This window comes from Trichosurus vulpecula, chromosome 7 (genome assembly GCF_011100635.1).
Source record: "Trichosurus vulpecula isolate mTriVul1 chromosome 7, mTriVul1.pri, whole genome shotgun sequence".
Classification (NCBI taxonomy): Eukaryota; Metazoa; Chordata; class Mammalia; order Diprotodontia; family Phalangeridae; genus Trichosurus; species Trichosurus vulpecula.
In genome coordinates this window covers 122,461,488-122,486,565 of record NC_050579.1, presented here as the reverse complement: position 1 = coordinate 122,486,565, position 25,078 = coordinate 122,461,488, and the positions used below count along the sequence as shown (strand labels likewise).

The window sequence follows — 25,078 nt, the reverse complement described above, 5'->3', positions numbered from 1 at the left end:
CATTTCTCTAATCAATAGTGGTTTAGAGCATTATTTTGTGACTATAGATTGCTTTCATTTCTTCATCTGAAAACTGCCTGTTCATATCCTTTGACCATTTGACAACTGGGGAATGACTTAAATTCTTATAAATTTGACCTGGTTCTCTATGTATTTGAGAAATGAGGCCTTAATTAGAGATACATGCTGTAAAAAGTGTTTCCTAGTTTTCTGATATCCTTCTAATCCTGGCTCTATTGGTTTTGTTTTGCAAACCTCTTTTAACTTAATATAATCAAAATTATCCATTTTACATCTAGTAATGCTATCTCTCCTAAAGTCATAAATCCATTCCTTCTCCATAGATCTGACAGGTAACTAATCCTTGTTCTCTTAATTTACTTATGGTAGCACCTTTTATGTGTAAATCATGTATCTATTTTGACCTTATCTTGGTATACAGTGTAAGATGTTGGTCTATACCTAGACCTAGTTCCTGCCATACTGTAAGGAAAAGGATTTTAAATGCTAGAAGTTACAATTCTAAGACATAATTTTATTTTACATGGAGTATTTATGGAAGGACATGGACAAGAGTCACACAGCATCAGAAAGTAGAAGCATTGCAGTCTGCATTAGTGGAGTACTATCCCTACTAATAAAATTAAAAATTCATATTAAGGCATTCAATGAACATTTATAAGGCACAATATGTGAAGTTCTGGCAGTGTTTATACAGTTTCACATTTAAAAAAAACTAGAATAGGCTTCAGAAGTTATGCAGCAAATTCTTCCGTTTTTATTTAAGTCACTGTATTTACAAAGTATGTATGTGTGTGTTTTTAAATGAGGTCAAAAGTTCTATATTTTACGGGATTTTAAAAAGAGATATTGGTTATTAATTAAACTAATGATAAATCTCTGATACACTTGTCTTATACATAAAGTCTCAGTGCCTGAAAAGACAGACACCTTATGAAACTTTCAGGAAGAAGAAAAAAGTTTTATTAGTAGAGAACTTTAAGCCATCATCAGTGTAGCCCTTTGGCCTGAACACATCCCCTAAAACAGTACTTCTTTCTTGAGTATTCCAGTAAACCAGCTTTTACTATATTTTATAGGTCTGAAGGACAGTTTTTTTGGTATTCTGAATTTCTCCACGGGATAAAATTATTCAGCTGTTAAGCATCTCAAAGCAGTGTTTAACCAAATTCCATATTAGATCACATCTTTGGGGCAGCTAGGTGGTGCAGTGAGTAGAGCACCGGCCCTGGAGTCAGGAGGACCTGAGTTCAAATACGGTCTCAGACACTTGACACATTTACTAGCTGTGTGACCTTGGACAAGTCACTTAACCCCAATTGCCCTTCCTTCCCCCCTGCAAAAAAAAAAAAAAAAGAAAAGAAAAGAAAAGAAAAAGATCACATCTTTGAAAGCTTTTATAGTTGTGAGTCACAATAATTAGGATTACTGGTAAGATTAACCAAAACCTTACCTTCTTCTCTTTTAGGATTAGGTGAAGTTGTAATACACTGTTCGTCTGATTTCTCACGTATACTTGTCCAAACATCAGAGCTGTCAGAAACTCCTTCAGCAGAAACGCAATACTCCGAATCAAATGAAATTGCTGGTATAATTAACTGGCACTGAGTTTCACTGCAAGATTGAGGTTCTTCCTCAGTGATCTGTATGAAAGTTATTAAAATGAATAAAACATTAAAAACTTTAAACAATCATCACTTCAATCTAGAGACATGCCATAGAGAGCATTTATTCATGGCAAGTATTTACTAAATCTGAATAATTTAAATAATTAAGTTTGTAGATGACAAAATTGGAGGGGACTGACAACTAATTTGTATAACCAATTCAATATAGAAAGGTGGGAATGATTTGCTGATAACTGAGTACTCAATAAAGGGTCAAGACTATTTTGTATGGCCCCTTGGGCTAAGAATAGTTTTTGTATTTTTCAATACAACAAAACTTTAGGCTCCTTGTAAACATCCAGCCAAGATGACACTGAACTATTAACAACTTATCAGCATCCTGACATCTTTAGTATGAATCACATTATCAAATGTTTAACTAAAATCTTTGCATACTCTATCTACAGAATTCCCTTCATCCACCAATCTGATAACTTCCAGAAAGTAAGGTTAGTTTGATATCAATCAATAAACTCTTATGTGTCAGGTGATGGAGACACAAGTACAAAGAATCAAACAGTTTTTACTCAGAAGGAACTTACATTCTAATGGGAGAGACAACAAATACAGACAGTTCTCTTTTTGCTTTAAGAGGATAATTCCAAAGACTTCAATGTAAAGCAATTTTTATGTAATATGAATTTGCCTGCAGATGGGAGAAAGGGAGGGAGACAAGAATGGCATCTTATGTCTACGGAGGAAGGGGACAAGCACACGGCTCCAGAACATGTTGAGGCTGGGGGCAGAGAAGTGAGAGCAAGAGGAGGAACATGTGGGGGCTGGGGCCAGCCACATGTGGGGCCTATATGAAATCAAGAAGACAATGTTGGGGCAGACATGCTGCTCCCAAGCACAGACAGACCAAAGACCAACTTTTCGGGGCTTGACATAAGGGTGGGGGGATGGAGTTGGGCAAAGGTCTACTCTCTCTGTGCCAGAGGTATCAAACCAAGAGGTGGTGGCAGTCTGGGAATCTGTTTTTCTGCTTTCACTTGGAGGGTTTTTCCTTTGGTGGGGGTTGGAGAGTGAGAGGCCACAATGCCAAGTGGAGAGAGTGACAGTACTGTACTGTTCAGTAAAGTTAACACAGGTGTTTTTTTGGAATCATGTGCACATGTAGAGTGGCGAGTCTTAGCAAGAAAAAAGGACCACCTCTTTCCCAGAGGCTGAGAGGAGGAATTGGGTGAGGTCATGTGATTTTGAGATGAAGAGTATGGAAGGAGCCCAATATAATTCATTTCAATTTCTCAGTGCAGAGCAAGGTCCTTAGCTGAGAGAGGGGAGAGCTAGGGGAAGCATGGGAAGCTAGAGGATGGTAGAGATTTAACCTCTTCTTCATGTTGCCCCTCTGGTTCTTTGTAATCACCACTTCCTTTTCTGGATAACCATTTATTTTATGATCTATTTTATAATTTTCCTAGGAATTGAGGCCAAGCTTACTGACCTATATGTAGTCTAAAGATGCTTTCTTTAAAAAAAAAGGGGGAGGGGCATATGTACCTTTCTTCATCCTGGAGGACCATCCTATTTCCATGATCTTTCAGTTATTACTAATGGTGTGTCATCTGCCAACTCTTTTGGTACCTGAAGGTGTAATTCATCTGGACCAAGTTTCTTGAATTTGTCAAGGGCAACAAAGTACTCTGTTATTATTTAGGTATCAAGTCCCTGTCAGCCATTGTTTTCAGTCATTTCTAATGCAAAAGTCATTGTCTTTTGCAATGAAATAGAATGGAGCATTTCTGCCTTTTCTCTGTGGTTAGTTATTATCCCATGTATCTCAAATGTAATGATTCTTTTGTCACTGATGATGAAAATAAATTATTAGAGAAATTCTGGAAAATTTGTTCTTTATATGTGCTTGCTATCTTCCTGCCAGGTACTTCTACGAAGTACTTCTACTCTTGGGTGCTTATCAGGTATGTCATAGTTGGGGTTCTCCTGAGGTATGGCTTACACTGTCCTGATGTCCCTTCTAGTTTTCACATCCTTCAATTTGGGTATTAGGCCAAACTTTATGGCTTACTTTCTCTTCTAATACTTTCCACTGTATTTTGAGCAGTGGTATTAAGTCTTTACTATTACAGGGTCACAGGATCATAAATTTAAAAGCTGGAAGGGATTTTAGAGTTCTCTCTAAGGTAACTCTCTTATTTTTACACATGAGGAAACTAAAGCTCAGAGAGGTCAGATAATTTCTTAGGTCACCTGGGTTCTTCCATTATTTCACAAATGATTTTATGTTTTAAGGCAGTATTGTCCTGGGCTACCATTTCCCTGTTTGGCAAGGAGCTCAAATGTTGCTGACTACAGCAGTTTCTAGGCTTGTTTGATTTTTCTCCTGGCGACAACTGTTTCCCATTAGTTAAATTTTTCTAAGATATGGTGATAATCAAGGTCAAAATATTATTTATGGGTATACAGCTAATGAGACAAAGCAAACGTTTCACTGAGTTTCAGTAGTTTAAGCTATGCTGATTAATTCAAATATAACCTCCCCTCTACAATAATCATACCTTCTTTACCCTTTCCCTGCCTTTACGTGCAGATATTTGGAATACTTTTGTTACTCCACTGATAACCAACTTATACTATATTCAGAATATTTCTAACTTGAAGAATGCAGAACATACCTTGCTTCCATTTATCTTCACATACACCTTGTATGTGAATATGCCGCAGTCATCATCATAATCATCATCATCATTATAATAAAAACACACAGGTCCTTTCTCTTCTCCTTCAACAACTGTTACAGGATGTGTTATATCAATGATAAGTTGGTGATTTTTCTCTTGAACCTTCAGTTTAGGTGGTCCTATTTTTCCTGAAATTAGCAGCAATATTATTTTAGGCATATAAGCTTAATACAGTAAACATTATTAAGTGTCTACTATGTATCAGGCATTGTGCTAAGGGATAAAAATTAAGAAAGACTCCTTACTCTTAAGGAACTTACAATCTAATTGGGGTAAAGGAAACTGGAAGGTAGGGGAGTGGGACCCAAAGTGGGGGCATCATGTTCTGGGGACGTGAAGTCAAGCAGAGGTGGGGGTGGAAAGTAGAAAGTTAGCTGGAAAGTCCAGGCCTCAGCTCACTAAAAAGGAAAGCTTTGGAAGGAATACAGTCCCTCCATTGGCCAAGCAGGATAATACTTACTTACATCATACTGGAAAATTTTTTTTTTTAGAAAAAATAAATCACCCTATAAGATATTCAGAAAAGACTTTATAACTTTCTTTTGTAATCTAACATTTAACAAAATTCACTTAGGAAATTCCTTATGCAATTTAATTCCCTCTTATTTCAGTGTAGAAAAGTTGCCCACGATCCTTGACATCACTAGAATGATGAGTTGGTAAGCTGACCCTCAGCTTTGTGTTTGGATTTACAAACCTGGTCTCTTGAGACTGTCATACCAGAAATTTTAGGCATCCTTGGCCAATTAAAAAACCAAAAACCAAACACATAATCCTAGCATTAAAAGGAAACTCAGATGTCATCCAGGACTCATACCTGAGCAGGAATCTCCATTGTAACATCCTTGACAAGTAGTAGTTACATAACCCTTGGCTTGAGGACCTTCTTTTTTTTCCATTCTGCCAATTGTACTTTTAAATTTTTCTTCTCTCTCTCTCATTTGACTTTTAAAATCCTTCCTGAACCCTTCCAAGAAGGCTTTTTGGGTTTGAGACCAGGTCGTACTCCCCGCTGAGGTTTCGGGCGTGGGTGCATTGACCATGTTGTCCTCTCCTGAATTTGTGCTCTGACCTTCCCGGTCACCAAGATGATTCCCTTTGGTCACTCACTTTTCTTTTGGGTTCTTCTTGCTCATGTTGTTTGCCTTTTTCCTGACTTTTACATTGGATCTCTGCTCCTGGGGCCCAGGGGGTGCTGTCCCAGACTTCTTGTGCTGGGGGCTAGGGGCCTGGTTGCTGGTTTTCTGTGCTGGGGCCTCAGGTGCTGGCAGCTGGATGTTGTAGCAGTCTGCTAGTTTACCTGGTGCTGAGCTGGAGGTGGTGTGTGCCTGGTGTTGGCACTTGCCTGCTCCTCTACCCTGGGGCTCAGGATCTCCTGCCGGTCCACTGAGGTGGGCCTTGCTGCTGGCTTGCCGGGATGCCTCCCGGCCTGTACTGGTCCCCTTCAGCCACAGCAAGAGGGACTTTTTCCATTAATCTCCCTAGCCTTCTGAGCTAAAAGACTGCCTTACTGCATCTTTCTGCTGGCTCCGTTATTCCAGGATTTTTCCTGAGGCAATAGTCCCTGGGTTTTTCAAGGTCAAAAAGAAAGGGTGAGAATGACTTACTGCTTACATCTTGGCTTCCTTTGAGGACCTTCAAGAAGACATAAAGAAGCCCTTACCTCCTGAACTATCCAAAACAGCTTATCCTATCTTGGATAATTCTAACTGTTTTTCTTCATAGAGAGCTGAACTCCGACTGTCCACAAACTCTTGCTCCTTTGTCTATTCTCTGAAGCCAAGCAGAGGAAGTATAACTTCTCTTCCAGATGAGAATGTGAGCTCCTTGAAGTCAGGAACTGGCTTTGCCTTTCTTTATGTCGGCAGTGCTTAGCCCAGTGCTTGGCACAGAAGTGCTTAATAAATGCCTGTCGATGGACCGTCCTCACTTGATCTCTCCAAATCTTTACAAACCACTTTGATTGTGGAGCTCTGTTAACTTAACAATAATGTGATAACATCTGTCAAGCTCGTAGCCCAATGCCTGATATACAGTGTTATATAAACACTAGCTATTATTATAGTCACGCTTATAACAATTATTATCACTATAATATTATACATTTAATAACCACAACAACAGTTAGCATTTACATGGTACCTACTATGTACCAGACACTGGGCTAAGTGCTTTAACAACAGTATGTCATCTGATCCTCACAAGGACCCTGGGAGATGAGTGATATCATGTTCATTTCATAGTTGAGGAAACTGAAGCAAACAGAGGTTAAGTGCAAAATCTTGTCCATGGTCACCAAGCTAGTAAGTATCTGAGGCTGTATCTGAACTCAGTTCTTGATTCCAGGCCCAGCATTTTATCACAACTGTTCTACCTAGATTCCTTCTAATACAGATTTTACCAATGTTAAATATAGGATTGATCCATGATACCATTTTTTATTTTTGCTAATATCAAAAGGTTGTTTGACCTATCAGCAACTTCATTTCCTAGCTGTCTAATGTCATAATAGTTGGAAGGGACCACAGATTATCTAAGTCCCTTATTTTCCACATTAAGGAAATTAAAGCCCAGAAGGGTTAAGAGATCACATAAATAGTAGGTAGGAGAGCCAAAAATTACTCTTATTTACTAACTTTCTCTGCCAATAACATCCTTTCTAGTCAAAGGAACTTCTAGTTTATGATCAATTTATCTACCTAGAAATTGTTATAATTCTTTTCTGCTATAGGTATAGCCTATCAATTATTGCCTTTTGAGTACAAAGCTGATTCAAGTAAAGAGCTCCGTCCTTTTGAAGGTTTTCTATTTTCTAAATCCAGTAAAAGGGACACTAAATTGGAGTAATATGCAAAGTTGGATAGAATGACCAATCTGAATTAGGGTATTTTCCCAAGAAGTACAACTTCATTACTTGTAAACACACCATATATTCAATTACAAATTAAGACTAAATGGGTACAATGCACAATAGGCCAGAATTGTATTACGTAATAATGTTTCAGAGAAAAATCCTCTTTTCCTCAGCTGTTCATCTAGCATTTTTCCCTCTTTTGGACAAGCCTAATAGCTTCAGGAACAGCAGCTGACAACCAACTTTGCTCTCAGCCTGACCCCAATAAGTCATTATCCAAAAGAGCAAACCCCATGGAGAAGGGAACTACTCTGTCTACCAATCACTGACTAACTGTCACCAATGGGGCAGGCCAGCCAGTCTAGCTAAAGCAGTAAGGTATCAAGAAAGATAGGAGAGGATGTAGGCCAGATAGATCAGATGACCTCCACCACCTTTTCCCCTCAAACTCCAGTAGAGATTGAGCAGGACTCACAGTCCAAGAGCCCTAGGTATTGCAGTACTACTTCTAGTCTAGTCCTTATAGTCATCATAAAAATGATCCAATTCTGTAGAGAAGGAGCCACACTACCACTGATGGGCAGGTAAGCCTCAAAGCCCCTGGAAAAGTAGTTTAACACCAACCCTTAAGTCTCTTCTGACTCCCAAGTCTAGAACTCTTGCTATTGTGCCAAGTTTCTGAAAGCTTGCTTGGATCCTTCTCTTTTTTTGTGAAAGCAAAGAATCCAGGGGAACAGCCCACTTGGGAATGCAATCTGTCAATTGCCTCTGTAGATGCTATAGCCCCTGCCTCCTCAGTCATAGTTACCGAAGACTAAGAATAAAGTTTTCACTAAAGTCCTTAGCATTGTCATATAGTTCAAAATCAGAAAGAAATGTGGTTTTTATACAAAGAAATGATATTTTGGAGTTTCTTTCAGGAGGCCCCAAAATGTCACTTCTATAGATTAAAAACCATATCTATTTCTGATACTGAACAATTTGACAGTGTTTTAATACTTAACATATAAACCACCAATGGCATAGCTTACAAATAAAAGAAAAACTAAATGAAACAGACAATAAAACTAATATGGAGGGGACTTCAAATTACCCCAAGCAGGCCTAGATAAATGTAACTGTAACAACAACAACAACAACAACAACAACACCCCAGAAATAAATTAAGGGCAAATTGCAATATAATAAATTAACCCCTAGGAAATAAGTGCAAATCATTAGATCAAAGAACAAATCACATTGTGGTATATGAAAGTAATAAAATATGATTTTGCTGTAAGAAATGAAGAAATAGATGATTTCAAAAGATAGATTTTTACGAACAAAAGTAGAGGAAAATGAGCAGAATTTATCAATATTATAAAAACGAACCATGTCGAGGAGTTTCATAAAAGCTAAAGAATGAAATGAACAGAATCAGGAGAAGAATGTATACAATGATAACACTTTAAAAACAAACATCTCTGAAAGTTGTAAGCATATGATCAGTAAAATGACCATACCAGACTCTGGGGAACCAATGATGAAACATGCTATCCATTACAGAAATGAATAAGATTTAGGGTGCAGAATGAGACACATATTTTTTGTGTATAGACATTAGGAGAATGTGTTTTGTTTAAATACACATATAGTCAATTCTCAACTCTTATGGGGGTAATGGCCCTAGAAAACTGGGAATGGTCTTTACAACAGTAGGATGAACAAGACCAGTCAGTGAAGTGCCTAGCTCCACAAACTTGCATGCATCTTGCCTTTCATTTTTTTCTTCTCCTGCACATAGCCATAAACATGGATGTAAAGGTGAAAATGAGATTACCAATAAAATCATGTGAAGTCTCAAAAGTTAAACATGCGAATGTTGAGGACTGACTATTTGTTATAAGAATTTTTTTTCCTTTTTTTCCCCAATGAGGCGGAGAGAGGGAAGAGAAAATAGTTCTGCTTATGTAAAAAAAATAGGAAGGTGGGACTACTGCAGATGTGAAATGTTGCATTAACTTTCAGATAAGGTTACTGTTTTATTAGTTTTACTTAACTGATTTTATTTTGCTAAAAGAGCCCTCTCATCCAGTGGGTGTTATAAATGCACTTAATGTACATGAAAAACATATCAAAAAAACACCAAAAGGAAATATTTCTTCTTCTTTAGATGCATTATCATTTGACTAGCAGCTGAAACTTCTTTGCACATAGTAATTTTTTCATTCATTCATTCATCCATCCATCCATCCATTTCCACCCATTAATGTATGTGCTCTCTCAACCACAAACCCACTGACCTTTTTAAAGGAATATCTACACAAGTAACTGCCTGGCTGTATCTATGTATTCACACGTGTATGGTTAATGTTAGAGCAAGGAGGGTGAACACACAAACTGAAGTTGCTTTAAAAGGGAAGACTTTGGAACTTTGTTGTTTTTAGTTTTTTCCTTATTCTTTGGTGGTGGATAAAGTAGGGTTGGGAGAAGGGTATAAAAGGCCCACTTTACACTATATTTTCCTAACTAGCAGTCAAGAAAAAGTTTAATTTACTAAAGGGCTTGGGTGGAAACTTACTTTTGGTATACTAATTTGGACTCTTTGCTGCCATCAAAGATGAGAAGAATCTAAATGAGCCTTCAAAAACCTGGTATAACAGTGAAGTGATGGATTCAGGAGTCAGAAGAGAACTATGCTCCAATCCTGGCAGTAAAATTTACTAGATGTGCACCCTTAGCCTCCCTGATCTTCATGTTTCCCAATCTATAAAATGCGGCTAACAATATCAGTGAGTTATTTTGAGCAAAGAACTTTAAACACCTTAACACAGCATGCTATGTAAATTGAATTATTTATTAACATAGTAAACTAAATATAGTGTAACTTATTTGGCTGTCAATCAGCATATAGTGAACTTATTCTCTTCACTTCTCCTCTTCTCCCCCATTCCACCTCCTTGAAATACAGAGTATTCTTCTAAGAAGGTACCTATACTAACCCGGTGAAGCTGTTTTCCTTCAGAGCTTTAGAAGCTGTTTTTATTTTGAGGGGGAGGGAAAGAGGGCCTAGACATTTAGGGAAGAAAGAAGGAAACGAAATATCAACTAAAACATAAGAAAATTTCAATTTATATATAAGAACTTTCTGATTTAGGATTTACTGAAAGAGGTGTTAAAATAAGATTGGTTCTCATTAGTTTGTAATAGTAGGTCCTGCTCGAAGTGAAAGACCATAAAGGGGAAGGTAATAGAATGCACAATAATGGGACACTGCCTGATGAACAAATTTATCTATAACATACATACACGTGGTCACTGTGAATGCAAATTAGAAACCATAGACTGATAAGCCTAAGATCCTTTATTTTAAGCCATCCAAATGTTTGAGCATTCTTTGAAATGTTTTTAAACTTGCTGGTAATAGGAAAGACACTGCCTATGTATTTAAATATTACTCTCCAGCAATCTTCATGCCGTGCTTCCATACCTGTGGCCCAGCTCTTCAGCTTCCACTGGGGGGCCTGTACTGGTGAAAGTTCCCCATAGCTAGTGCGACCCAGAACAACAATGCTGCTGTTCTCCTGCCACTGCTATTTGACACCATCTTGTGTGCACCCTTTCTCCACTGCTTTCCAATCCTAGTTCTGAACAGCAAACAAAAATTTCTATTACCCTTTTGGGAAAGGACATGTTTATCAAATGTCCTATGGCTCTATTCATTATCCCTTTTCAAAATATCCTCCCTGACCACTATTCCTCATTGTGTTGATGTTGAGACGTAAGCTCTTTCAGAGTAGGGGAGGTCTTTCTTTTTGAATTTGAATCTTCATCACTCATGTATCACTGCCTGATACATGGTAAGTGCTTAATAAACGTTTTTTTATTCATTCACAAAAATAAAGTCATTTAAAAACCTAGAATGTAAAGAAATTTTATGTTTACACACATTACTCACCATCCTGATACATAAAAAATTGTTTAGATTCCACAAAGGAAGATTCTTTTTGTCCAACGGTAGCTTTAACTCTGGCCCAGTAATAACTCAATGGACTTTTAACATGGTAAAATATGTTACAAAAGCGATGGGAGATATTGGTGCAGACTTCATTCCACTTCCCTTCTCTGAAAAGGAAAAGACAACTTGGGATAGCATATAGATATAGCCAAATAATAGCACTAAAAGTGACAACCTCAAAAACGGAGGAACTTAAAAGCACTAAATGCTTAATTTCATTAAACCTAATGAAAGTCTTAAGATAGTATCTAAAAGGCACAACTACAGGCACTTCTAATACCCATATATTCCAATCGCTCCCAATTACCTATAAAATCAAATATAAAATCCTCTTCTTGGCAATGAATGCCCATCACAGCTTGGTTCCAGTCTTCTTACGTTGTACTGTCCTCTATACTATGATCCTGCTACACAAGCCCCTTGCTGTTCCTACCCCAGATCACTCCATCTCCCTTTCTGAACCTCTATACTATCTGGCTCCAGGCCTAGAATGTTCTCCCTCCTCACCTCTTAGATTTTCTTACAGTTCAGGAATATGTTCCCCAACATCTTTAATTAGTTCCATGAAAAAAAAATTTAGGTGAAACAGGATTGGTGGAAGGCAGTGAGTATCATAAGAGCAATGTTATAAATAGTGAATGGGTTCTTGAGGAGGGTTTCTGAGGGGTGTGGAAAGGCAGCAAAGGGTCAGAGAGGAGCCTGGGGCTATACACTGATTGAGGGGCTGTGAACTTTAGAGGGCTACATTAACAGGAAAGGCTGTAGATCCCCTAGATAATCCTGAGAAGAACACAGGGAATGGAGTGGTGTTGGAGCTTCTGCTAAGAAATTACCTCTAGTAAGGCGGACTAGTATCTGCTCTGCAACTTAAGAATCTGAGAGAGTTGCCTAGAACAGAGGTGTCAAATTCCTGACCCAGGCAAAACTCCAGAGCCAGATTCAAATGTAATTGGGCAATGTTTAACAAAATTAATAAAAATACAATACAACACAGATAATGTTAATTTGACATTTTCTATATCACCATGTGGCCAGCTAAGGATCTTTTCACATTGGAGATCAAGAGATTAAATAAAAAACAAACATACAAAAACCAACCAAATAAAACAATAATACTTACTTATAGTTCTTTAACTCCACTGTGAAAGTAGGAATCTGAGACATTTTCTGGTAATCCCAAGTTACTTCAGGATTCAAATTGTAAGATTTAATTTCAACATTAATTGGTGTAGAAACTGTAAGAGATTCAGATATTTAAAATGAAAACATTAAGAAACTAACACTAACAGCAACTGGCAAAATAAACATAGTAGATAGTAATAACTTTAGAAAGTTTTATATTTTGTGCTTAAATAATCTGTATAAAATAATTCTCTTTTATGTTAAATCTGAGGTCATCATGGAAGGATAATTCTTAATTCCACATGATGATTTATAATTATGAACCCGGTGACAATTTGAACAAATTAAATTCTGAAGTCACACATCAATAAAATATTTTTAGTATATGAAGCAATACATTCATGAAACCAACAGAATCATCAGATCATATATTTAGAGCTGGAAGGACTATTAGAGGTCATGTAGCTATCCTTTTATGGATGAGGAAACAGAGACCCTGAGAATTCACCAAATACTATCCTAAATTATTTTGTTATCGAATATTTACAATCTTCGGTATCTGGCTAGAGAGTAGTTCACATAAAAACGACTCAGACTATAAGCACAAAAAGGGGTCAACATTGGGCCAGGGCAGCCATAAATGAAAGTAATTAATAGAAGTATTAGAGTCTAAGAATGAAGAGGCTGATGGTACCACTGTTACCTGCTCTGGCTAGATCACATCTGGAACAATATAATCAGTTCTAGGGCACTACAGTTTAGAAGGAATAATGATAAAATGGTCCATCTAGATAAAAGTGACCAGGATGATTTATTAGATTTATCAGGATGATGAGGGAACTCAAAATTATAACACAAGAGAATTAGTTCCAGAAATTCCAGGGTAAACATCCCTAAAAGATTTAAGGGGAATATGGTTTTGGCCTTCAAATATTTGAAGGATCATTACTCAGGAGAAGGATTGACATTCTTCATCTGTAAAATTATGGGGTTGTTCTAAATGATTCCTAAGCTCCTTTCCATTTTTTACGTCTTATGATTCTAGTTTGTATTTTAATGTTGTCATACAGATTAATTTGTATGGAATGACATCTCATTAGTACAGGTAAGAGGTTTTCTTAGGTCCCTTGTCTTTCCATTTAGTCAACCAACAAATTCTGCAAGATCTATAGATGGATAAGCTCTAAACCAATCATGCACACAGATTTCCACATTAGCCAGGTTGTGAAAGAAGAAACACAACAAAAGGGAAAAGCCACAAAACAAACAAAAAGACGTGAGAATACTTTGCTTTGATCTTCATTCAGACTCCATAGGGTTAGAGTTAGGGTTAGGACATGCATTGAGGGTTTAGGGTTAGGGTTAGGCTATGGGGGTAGCACTTTTCATCATGAGTGCTTTACAATTGTCTTGGACCACTGTATTGCTGAGAAGAGCTAAGTCTATAATAGATGAACATCACAGAGTGTTGCTGTTACTATGAATAATGTTCTCCTAGTTCTGCTCATTTCACTCAGCATCAATTCACGTAAGTCTTTCCACCACCTAAACTTTATGAGGCTCCTTATTAGTTGTTAGTGCCCTCCATCTTGGGGTGGTGGAAAAAATGGACTGGGAATTCTGAGTCTTGGCTTCTAGTTTTAGTCATGCTACTATACTACCTAGTTACTGTGACTTCACATAAGTCACTTATTATGATACTATGATCTCTGGTTCTTGAAGAAGATCCCTTACAGGTAAATTAGAAGGCAAATAATCTTACTAGTTTTAGTTCTGTCCCATGCTTTTTTAAATTTTTTTTATTTTTTAAAATTTATTTATTTAACATATTTCGTTTTCAGCATTGATTTTCACAAGACTTTGAATTACAAATTTTCTCCCCATTTCTATCCTCCCCCCAACTCCAAGATGATGTATATTCTGGTTGCCCTGTTCCCCAGTCAGCCCTCCCTTCTGTCACCCCATTCCCCTCCCATCCCCTTTTCCCTTCCTTTCTTGTTGGGCAAGATAAATTTCTACGCCCCATTGCCTGTATGTCTTATTTTCTAGTTGCATGCAAACCTTTTTTTTTTGTTGTTGTTTTTGAACATCTGTTTTTAAAACTTTGAGTTCCAAATTCTCTCCCCTCTTCCCTTCCCTCCCACCCACCCTCCCTAAGAAGTCAAGCAATTCAACATAGGCCACATGTGTATCATTATGTATAACCCTTCCACAATACTCATGTTGTGAAAGACTAACTATATTTTGCTCCTTCCCAACCCATCCCCCTTTATTGAATTTTCTCCCTTGACCCTGTCCCCTTTCAAAAGTGTTTGTTTTTGATTACCTCCACCCCCATCTGCCCTCCCCTCCATCATCCCCCCCCCTTTTTTTTATCTTCTTTCCTCTTCTTTCCTGTGGGGTAAGATACCCAATTGAATATGTATGGTATTCCCTCCTCAGGCCAAATTTGATTCACTCATTCCCCCTTCACCTGCCCTCTCCCCTCCTCCCCCAGAACTGCTTCCTCTTGCCACCTTTATGCGAGATAATCCACCCCATTCTATCTCTCCCTATCTCCCTCTCTCAATAAATATATTCCTCTCTCATCCCTTAATTTGATTTTATTTCTTTTAGATATCTTCCCTTCATCTTCAACTCACCCTGTGTCCTCTCTCTCTCTCTCTTTATATATATATATATACACATACATATATACATACATGCACATTCACATATATATGTATATATATACATAAACATACATATATGCATATTCCTTTCAGCTACTATGATATTGAGGTCTCATGAATCGTACACATCATCTTTCTATGTAGGAATGTAAACAAAACAGTTCAACTTTAGTAAGTCCCTTGTGATTTCTCTTTCTTGCTTACCTTTTCATGCTTCTCTTGATTCTTGTGTTTGAAAGTCAAATTTTCTATTCAGCACTGGTCTTTTCACTGAGAAAGCTTGAAAGTCCTCTATTTTATTGAAAGTCTATATTTTGCCTTGGAGCATGATACTCAGTTTTGCTGGGTAGGTGATTCTTGGTTTTAATCCTAGCTCCATTGACCTCCAGAATATCGCATTCCAAGCCCTTCGATCTCTTAATGTAGAAGCTGCCAGATCTTGGGTTATCCTAATTATGTTTCCACAATACTCTAATTGTTTCTTTCTGGCTGCTTGCAGTATTTTCTCCTTGATCTGGGAGCTCTGGAATTTGGCAACAATATTCCTAGGAGATTTCTTTTTGGGATCTATTAGAGGAGGTGATCGGTGGATTTCTATTTTGCCCTGTGGCTCTAGAATATCAGGGCAGTTCTCCTTGATAATTTCTTGAAAGATGATATCTAGGCTCTTTTCTTGATCATGGCTTTCAGGTAGTCCAATAATTTTTAAATTATCTCTCCTGGATCTATTTTCCAGGTCAGTGGTTTTTCCAATGAGATATTTCACATTATCTTCCACTTTTTCATTCCTTTGGTTCTGTTTTATAATATCTTGATTTCTCATAAAGCCACTAGCTTCCACTTGCTCCAATCTCATTTTTAAGGTAGTATTTTCTTCAGTGGTCTGTTGGACCTCCTTTTCCATTTGGCTAATTCTGCCTTTCAAGGCATTCTTCTCCTCATTGGCTTTTTGGAGCTCTTTTACCATTTGAGTTAATGTATTTTTTAAGGTGTTGTTTTCTTCAGTTTATTTTTCAGTATTTTTTTGGGTCTCCTTTAGCAAGTCATTGACTTGTTTTTCATGGTTTTCTCGCATCCTTCTCATTTCTCTTCCCAATTTTTCCTCTACTTCTCTAATTTGCTTTTCCAAATCCTTTTTGAGCTCTTCCATGGCCTGGGACCAGTTCATATTTTTCTTGGAGGCTTTTGGTGTAGGCTCTTGCACTTTGTTGACTTCTTTAGGCTGTATATTTTGGTCTTCTTTGTCAGCAAAGAAAGAATCCAAAGTCTGAGACTGAATCTGGGTGCATTTTCACTGCCTGGCCATATTCCCAACCAACTAACTTGACCCTTGAGTTTTTCAGCGGGGTATGACTGCTTGTAGACTAAAGAGTTCTATGTTCCACATTTGGGGGGGATGCGCCAGCTCTGCCACACCAGCACTCCTCCTTCCCCAAGAACCCCCAACCCGGACTGGGCTTAGATCTTCAGCAGGCTGTGCACTCCTGCTCTGATCCGCCACCTAATTCCTCCCACCAGGTGGGCCTGGGGCTGGAAGCAACAGCAGCTGTAGCTGCCCCACCTCTGCTGCCCTGGGGCTGGGGCCGAACCCTGAACTCCTTCCACTCCTGCAGCTTTTTTTTCCCACTAACCTTCTCTGTTGTCTTTGGTGTTTGTGGGTTGAGGAGTCTGGTAACTGCCGCAGCTCACTGATTCAGGGCGCTGGGGCCCGCTCTGCTCGGCTCCTGGTCTGGTTGATCCAAGCAGCTCACGCTGGGCTCTGCTCTGCTCCCAGCTCCCAGCTCTGTGTGGGATAGACCTCACCCAGAGACCATCCAGGCTGTCTTGGGCTGGAGCCCTGCTTCCCTCTGCTGTTTTGTGGGTTCTGCAGTTCTAGATTTGTTTCAGGGCCATTTTTTATAGGTTTTTGGAGGGACTTGGCAGGGAGCTCACTACTTTCCAGTCGCCATCTTGGCTCCACCCCCGGTGTCCCATGCTTTCTTATTCTTTCTAATAGGACCTACTGATTCCATTTTATCTATTTTCTTTGTTGCTCAAATTTTTGTGATTATGTTCATAATCTGTGTGTGTTTAAACAGGCAGAGGCAGAGATATGAACCATTTCTTTTTCTGGTCTCAATTTATGTTATGCAGGTCTTAAAATTAAAAGAAGCTTAATGAATAAATGAAAAAATTATTAAATGCTTACTATGTGCCAGGCACTCTGTCAAGTGCTGGGGATAAAAAGACAGACTCTCTTGACCTCAAGAAGCTTAATTCTAGTAAGGGGAGACAACATATATGGGGGAATCACGGCCACGGAGGATAAGAGGAGTCAATAGGGTAACTGGCATGTTCTTTCCCGAAGCAATGGTAATCACTGGTCTACTGTGAGTTCAGAGCAAGAGGTGAAAGGGAGGGAGCATGTTAGGAAGGAGAAACATGGTTAGGTAGCTGGAGTTGGCTAACTGTAGTGACTCTGACCAATGGGCATTACTTTAAGGCAGGAGATGGGAAGGTACAGCTACAATTTCTCAGTTTAGCATCATGAAGATGGCAGCGAAACGGGGGAGACCAAATGAGGAGGAAGGTGCTAGGGCTGGCTAGATGTAAATCTCCTTCAAAAGCACATTTTGAGTTACTGAATATGAGTACATAAATGCTAAACATTACACAAATTAAATGAGATATTTTTAAACATTAAATATTTAAACAATGAAACAGAAAAGAGAACGATCTTCTCAGAAAAGACACATTAAGCTTCATCTATTAACCACAAAGGTTTTATGATGAGTAACAACATTCAGGGTGTGGAGAGAAAAAGTGGCTGCTGTGGTTTATCTGCAAAAAAAAGTTTAGGGAGGGGATACATTTCAATGATCAGAAAAGTAAATGATACATAGCTAACAATTATGATGCAAGTCAATCACAATCTAGTATACATTTCCTGACATATTCTACAGTTTCTCTTTATACTTTATTGGCTAGATAAAACTGACCTGCCTGCTTATCCCTGAACTCAACATTACATTTCCTATCTTCATAATTTTGTACAGTCTAATATACCTACAATACACTCCCTCACATCTACCCCTTAGAAACTTTAGCTTCCTTCAAGTCTCAAATAAGGTTCTACTTTTTGGTGAATTAGTGAATAAAATACAGGACTTGGTTTCAGGAAGACCTAGGTTCAAATGCAACCTTTGACACTCACTAGCTGTGCAACCCTAGGCAAGTCACTCAATCTTTCTAAAATACAGTTCCCTTATCCATGAAGTAGGACCAATAGTTCTTCTCTAAGAGATGTGAAAATCTCAGAATCACAGTTTTCAATGTAAAGTGCATATAAAGGTGAGCAAAATATCACTACAATTACAGGCAATCTTTCCTGATTCCACGACTTATTAATACTTTTTCCAACCTTGAATTACATCACTTCTGTGTTTAAATGTTGCACTTCCCATTCCATCCAGGAAAATATAAACTAATTGAGCACAGGACTCCTTCCAGTCCTTGCAACACTCTATCCCTTTAGCATTATTCACCCATACCCTAGCTTAGCCATCAATTTCTAGTTTCTATTAAGCATCTTATATATTATATTTTATTACAATGAAATGTTCCCTTGCCCCCCCCCCAAAAAAAAGTTGGCAAAGTAGCTGAAGTAATGAAGAATACCTAGATGGCTATCTATATTGGCCAAGGCAATTGTGAGGGCATTGAGGGATCAATTATTAAGATACTTAAAAGATGAAAGAATAAGAAAGGCTTGAGGGAAAAAAAAAAAACAACACTCACCTCTTTATTACCAAACAAGGTAGCTGAGAAAATATCAACTGCCAAACCAAACTCCTATTTTCTCATTTCCAAAAAATCTTTATGAGAACAATCAACTCATGTTGAGGGCATCTTTAATAAAAGTTAGCAAATAGCCAGGTTTTGAAAATAACATTCTACAGATGACCTATTTATAGTCATGACTGAGTGAAAGCTATACAGGAATGAGGTTCCACTGTACTTGTTTGTAGACTACAACAAAAGCATTTGGTTTTTATTCAGTTAAACTGGGGACCTGTGTTGTATGTAGAGCGGCTTAGTGACCCCCCGCCCCTACAAACCTCAGCAAATATCTAAAAATCATCCCCAAAAGACTAATGCTGTTACTCATCTGTGTCTGACTCTTCATGGCCCCATTTGGGGTCTTCTTGGAGAAGACATTGGAGTGGTTTGACATTTCCTCCTCCAGATCATTGTACAGATCAGGAACGAGGGAAACAAGGTTAAGTAGCTTGCCCAAGGTCACACAGCTATTAAGTGTCTGAGGCCAGATTTGAACTCAGGAAGGTGAGTCTTCCTGACTCCAGATCTGGCATTCTATCCACTGAACCACCTAGCTACCCCAAAAAACTAATAAGGAAATCCGGAAAGATGAGGAAATAATCTCCTCCATATAGTCCAGAACTACATATAAAGACTGCTAGAAGACAGAAGATGGCATAAAAGTCAAATCAATAAAACCAAAACTACTTCAGAAGACTCAGAAATTGCTAATGTAGGGAAGAGGATCATGCCAAGGAGAGCATAATAACTCCAGTAATTGGGCAGAAAATTAGTGGTTAGAGGGGAATTGGATGGAGTTAGGGAAGGGCAGGAGACAAGTCAGCTTGGGGTCCAAAAACTACCATCTGAATAGAGTCATTTCAAGCCAGTATTACTTCTAATAATCAGGTTACCTGAAGGCAGATTCTCACTTGAGCCTTTCAGAACAGAAATGGGGCACAGAATCAGCCCTCATAAGTCACCGCACAGGAGTGACTGGAATAGGTATGGTGGAACACACAATCTCTGCTACCAAGGGATTTATTATTATAATAATGTTATTAATAGTTCATTAGATTGTAAACTCCTTGAGGACAGGAACTGTCTTTTGCCTCTTTTTGTATCCCCAGGGCTTAGCACAATGCCTGGCACATAGTAGTTTCTTAATAAAGCTCATTTATTGATTGATTCATTGATACTAGGAAGGTTGAATCTGGTGGATTTCTTGAGCTTTGGAGTTTTGAACCGCAGGAGGGCTAAAGCCAATTGGGTGTCCATCCTAAGCATGGTGCCATGGAACCAACATAGTGAGTCCCTGGAAACAGGAAACTATCAGGTTCCCTCAGGAGGAGAAATCATCCCAGGTTGGAAAAATGGAGATGAAAGCTTTTGTGACAATCTGTGTTAGACTGGGTCTGTAAGTGCCTTCTTCACTTAAAGTCTAGGGAGAACAGGGAGACCCTGATATAACAACAACAAAAGGTGGAGGGTACATGGCCATGTAGTCCTATGAGCAAGCATTGTGAACCACAGCAGGACACAGGCCAATTTGGGCCCTCAGCACTAGTTAAGTGGAAAGGACAAAACTGTACAGGATGTTTGATACCAGTGATCTCCAACATCTTACTGGGACTCCTGACTGAGGAATGTACAAAGAGAAGGAAAAAAAAAAAGGCCAGCTGAGGTCTGAACACACAGTGGACCAACAAGAAAAAGATATGGCAGCCAGGGATTGAAGCACAATGTGGAGACTCATACTAGTCATCCCATCCAGATCTGTGGCAGCATTCAGACCACGGAGAAACAAGACTTTTAATAAGGCCAATCCAACCAGGGCAAGGTGTAAGTGAATACTCTGAACATAAGATCCCAATCCAAGAAGTGAGGCTGAAATTATGAACAGAAGATATCAAACACAATGGAAAAAACGGTCCACACTGGTTTTTAAAAGAAGACTAAGAAGTAAACCCAGAAGAAGAGTGTAACCCAACAACAATTACAAGCAAAACTTCAGAGGCAAAAATGTCTTGTCCTCAAGGACTACAAGAGTGGCAGGAGAAATGAAGCATGAGATAAAATAGTGAAATTAGTAATGAAATGAGAGTTTAGGAAGAAAAAATGTGATAGGAGCATAAATACCTTAGAACAAATGATGGAAAAGCTTACCAAATTAGTAGATTCTCTGAAAAATAGAATGGATATAACTAAATGATTCTATGAGACAACAATAAACATCTGAACAAGAAAATGTGAGGTATCTATTATCAAAAACAATTGATTTGAAAAGTCAAGAAGAGAAAATTTAAGAACCACTAAGCTCCCTAAAAAACATGACTAAACAAAACAATGTACATATTATATTTCAAGAAAGCATAAAATAAAACTGCCCAGATCTATTAGAACTTCAGAGATAAGTTAAAATAGGGAAGAAAATAAAGCAAAAACTGCAAGTATGCAGGAACATTGCAGCCCAAATTCAGAGCCCCTAAATAAAATAAATAATACTGCAAACAATGGGAAAGAAAGAATTCAAGTACCAAAGAACCACACTCAAGTTCATACAAAATTTAGCAGCAACTATTAAAAAGGAGATCTTGGATACAATCTTCTAAAACGCAAAATATAAAGGCTTACAACCTTAACCTGCAAAACTGAGCATTAATCCTACAGAAGAAAAAATAAACTTACAGAGGACTTCCAAGCATTCCTGACAAAAAGACCAGAGGTAAGAAAAACTTTGATATGCAAACACAAGTGGGAAAAGAAACCTAGAAAGCTATATAAATGCATGTGAACAAACAGAAAGGGCTAAATAATAATTAAGCGCTTATATTCTAATGAGGTGTGGAAGAAAACTACCTAAATATGGAAGAAGATGACCAAACATGGATGAAATAGTGAGAGGAAGCAGGCATCTCATAGGCCTCAATATTATTTGAACTGGATCAAGGATGATTAATGTTAACTGGGGAAAAAAAATCTTTGCAGTTAAATTTCTCTGATAATGATCTTAATTCCAAGATACATAAAGAATGGATTCGAATTTACATAAGGAAAAGAGCCATTTCCTAATTAATAAATGATCTAAAGTGGCGGGGCAGCTAAGTGGCTCAGTGGATAGAGAGCTGGACCTGGAATCAGGAAGACCTTAATTCAAATCTGGCCACAGACACTTACTAGCAATGTGACTCTGGGCAAGTCATTTAACCTATTTATCTTAATCCACTGGAGAAGGAAATGACAAACCATTCCAACATCTTTGTCAGGAACCCCATGGACAACATTGGCCTTCTATGATCCACAGGGTCATGAAGAGCTGGACATGACTGAACAACAACTAAGAATATGAGAAGGTAGTTCTAGAGAGAGGATACTCTGGCTATTTAGAGACATACGAAAAAAAAAATGCTCCAAAGCAGAGAAATGTAAATTAAAGCAATTCTGAGATTCTACTTTATTCTCTTCAGACTGGATGACAATAAAGGAAATGATAACGGGGGGAGGGGCTGGGGGGGGGGCAGAGGTACACTGATGCACTGTTGGTAGACCGGTGAATGGAGACAACCATCCTGAAAAGCATTTTGGAATTACACACCAAAAGTTATTAAACAATAACCTTTGACCCAGTTATATCACTGCTGGGCCTATACTCAAAAGTAATGAGAAGAAAAAGTTCTTTGTGTACAAAAATATTTTTAATAGCTCTTTCTGTGATGGCAAAAAAAAAAGGGAAAATAAGAGGGATGCTCCACAATTAAAGAATGGTTGAATAAGTTGTGGTACATGAATATGATGTAGTATTGTACTGTACGAAGCAAGGAAATAGGTGATTTTATAAACTAATGAAGAAAAAAATAAGCAGAAACAGGAGAATAATTTATATAACAACAATAATACAGTAAGAACATTTTGAAACTTTAAGAACTATGATCAATACAATGACCATTCATGACTTCAGGAACCAATGATGAAACATGCTTTCATTGCAGAAAGATGATAAGATTCAGGGTGTGATGAAAAATATGTTTTTATGTACAGCCACTAGAGGAATCTGTTTTGCGTGAGTATGTGTATTTGGAACAAATGTTCTTTATTTTTCTTAATGGATAGGGTTTGGGATGGAGACAATAGATTACTGTTCATTTCAAAAGAGAGGGTATTACACATGTGAAATGCATGAATTTTCAGATGAGGTCACTGTGCTTTTAGTTTTACTTACATATTTAACTTTGTTACAAGTGATAGCTATCTCATGAAATGCGGGTATCTGTAAATATGCACAAATGTAAGGGAAAAATATCAACAAAACTTAAAAATTAAAAAAAGGATTGTGAACAAAAGTACAGTTTGGTGTAGAAATGAATCAAACTCCACAGGAATATAGATGGTGACAGGAAAGGGGAAAGCATGGAAGAGACAGGAGCAAAACAAACTTCAATTTTGAAAGGGCTGATAAGGTGTCATTAAGAAAAAAACAGAAGTGTGAAACAGAGATTATGGTCTGGACTTGATGAGGAAAGGTGGAGGAAAGGAGTAGAAACAAACCACTTTGATTACAGAACTTCTGGTAGTGACCAGATACCTTCTTTCTCCACCCCCTTCTTTGTAAAGAAGGCAGCAGGAGGAAAAAGTGCGATAATAACAAATAAATAATAATAATTAACAATCGTAACAATGAGCATGAAACCGTAAAACTGAGGAGTTTAGCAGAATGTATTACAAAGCAGAATTCCAATAACATATTGTTTATAAGGTAAAAGTGTCTATAACAGAATTCACTATACTTCAAGTCCAAAAAATAGATGGACAGTAATCACTGTCAGACAAAGTGATAAACAAGAAAACTACATTATGCTTAAATGTATAATGAAATATCATTTCTCTTTATGCATGCATGACATAGTATTTAAATACTTAAAAGTTAGTCCAGTTACAATAAAAAAGTGAAATTATAATTAACATAGGATTAGTTTGCAGATTTAGTTTCATACCAAGTGTCCAAAAGGTTACTTTATAGAACTAGAATTTTTTTTTTTTATCAAAGGGAATTAATGAAAAATAACACATAGTGCCTACTAAGTGCCGGGTTCTGTGTTAAGTGATTTACAAATATCTCATTTGGTCCTTACAAAAATTCTGGGAGATAGGTGCTATTTTTATTCCCATTTTACAGATGAGGAAACCGAGGCAAATAGAGTTCTAGTAACTTGCCCAGAGTCGCACAGCTGGTAAGTAAGGTCACATTTGAACTCAGGTCTTCCTGACTCTAAGTCCAGTGCTTTAACCACTGAACAATCAAGCTAGGAGGAAGGAAGAAGGCCCAACAATACCTGATCTCAAACTATATAATACAAAGCAATAATCATAGAAACTATTTGGTACTGTTTAAAAGTAGAAAGTTGATTGATGAAACACATTAGGTATACAAGATGCAAAAGCAATAAAATATAGTAGCATGTTTGATAAATCCAGGGACTGAAATAACTGGGGAAATGATTAAACAAAATCTAAGGGGAATACTATACAGTAGACTTGCAGAAATTAGGTTTAAACTAACATTTCACACCAATATCACAATAAGCTCCAAAAAGATACAGGCCCTGGGAATAAAGTCACACCATAAAAAATTTAGAGGAACAGGTAAGGTGAAAATTTACACAATTATGGACAAAAAGTTTATTGACTAAACAAGGTTTAGAGAGGAACTCAAGAAATAAATCAACAATTCTGCTTACACAAAACTGAAAGTTTCTGTATAAACAAAATCCACAGAATTAAGTTTTTAACAGGGGAAGATGATGGGGCTAGTAGGACAGATGCAAAAAAAAAAAAAAAAAAGCAAGGTCCAATGAAACATTCTAAAATACTCAGAAGAGAACAGAAAGTTCAGGAAGAAGTACCAACAGGTAAGTGGGGAAAGAAATCTGTAGAACGTAATTGTGTACTTTTAAAAAGTGCCATGAAAAGGATATGAATGAGTGTATATTGAAACTGCCTTTCTTTTGCTATGTGTATGAAAATGCTCTTTTTTAGTGTTTTAAGTACAGAATTTCTTTTAATGATGAAAGGGATGGATTCGGAGAAACCTGAGAAGAACTGTTTGAACTGATGCAGTGAAATAAGTACAACTGACCCAATGACTACAACATTGTTAAAGAAAACATAGCCTCACAAACTATGATCAATGAAGTGACTGAGTGTTATTCCAGAAGGCTGATAAAGCGTGCTCATATTACCTCATGACAGAT

General features: G+C 37.7%; 1 protein-coding gene across 1 annotated transcript in view; it reads right to left on the bottom strand.

The window, feature by feature from the left end:
- The window catches only part of IFNGR1 (interferon gamma receptor 1), a 43,308-nt gene that overhangs the window by 9,884 nt on the left and 8,346 nt on the right, over positions 1 to 25,078 (bottom strand). The window contains exons 2-5 of the mRNA XM_036767450.1: positions 12,359 to 12,473; positions 11,179 to 11,345; positions 4,322 to 4,515; positions 1,475 to 1,664 (exon numbers count right to left, since the gene is read on the bottom strand). Coding sequence (XP_036623345.1) covers positions 1,475 to 1,664; positions 4,322 to 4,515; positions 11,179 to 11,345; positions 12,359 to 12,473 — 666 coding nt within the window. The remainder of the gene's footprint in view (positions 1 to 1,474; positions 1,665 to 4,321; positions 4,516 to 11,178; positions 11,346 to 12,358; positions 12,474 to 25,078) is intronic.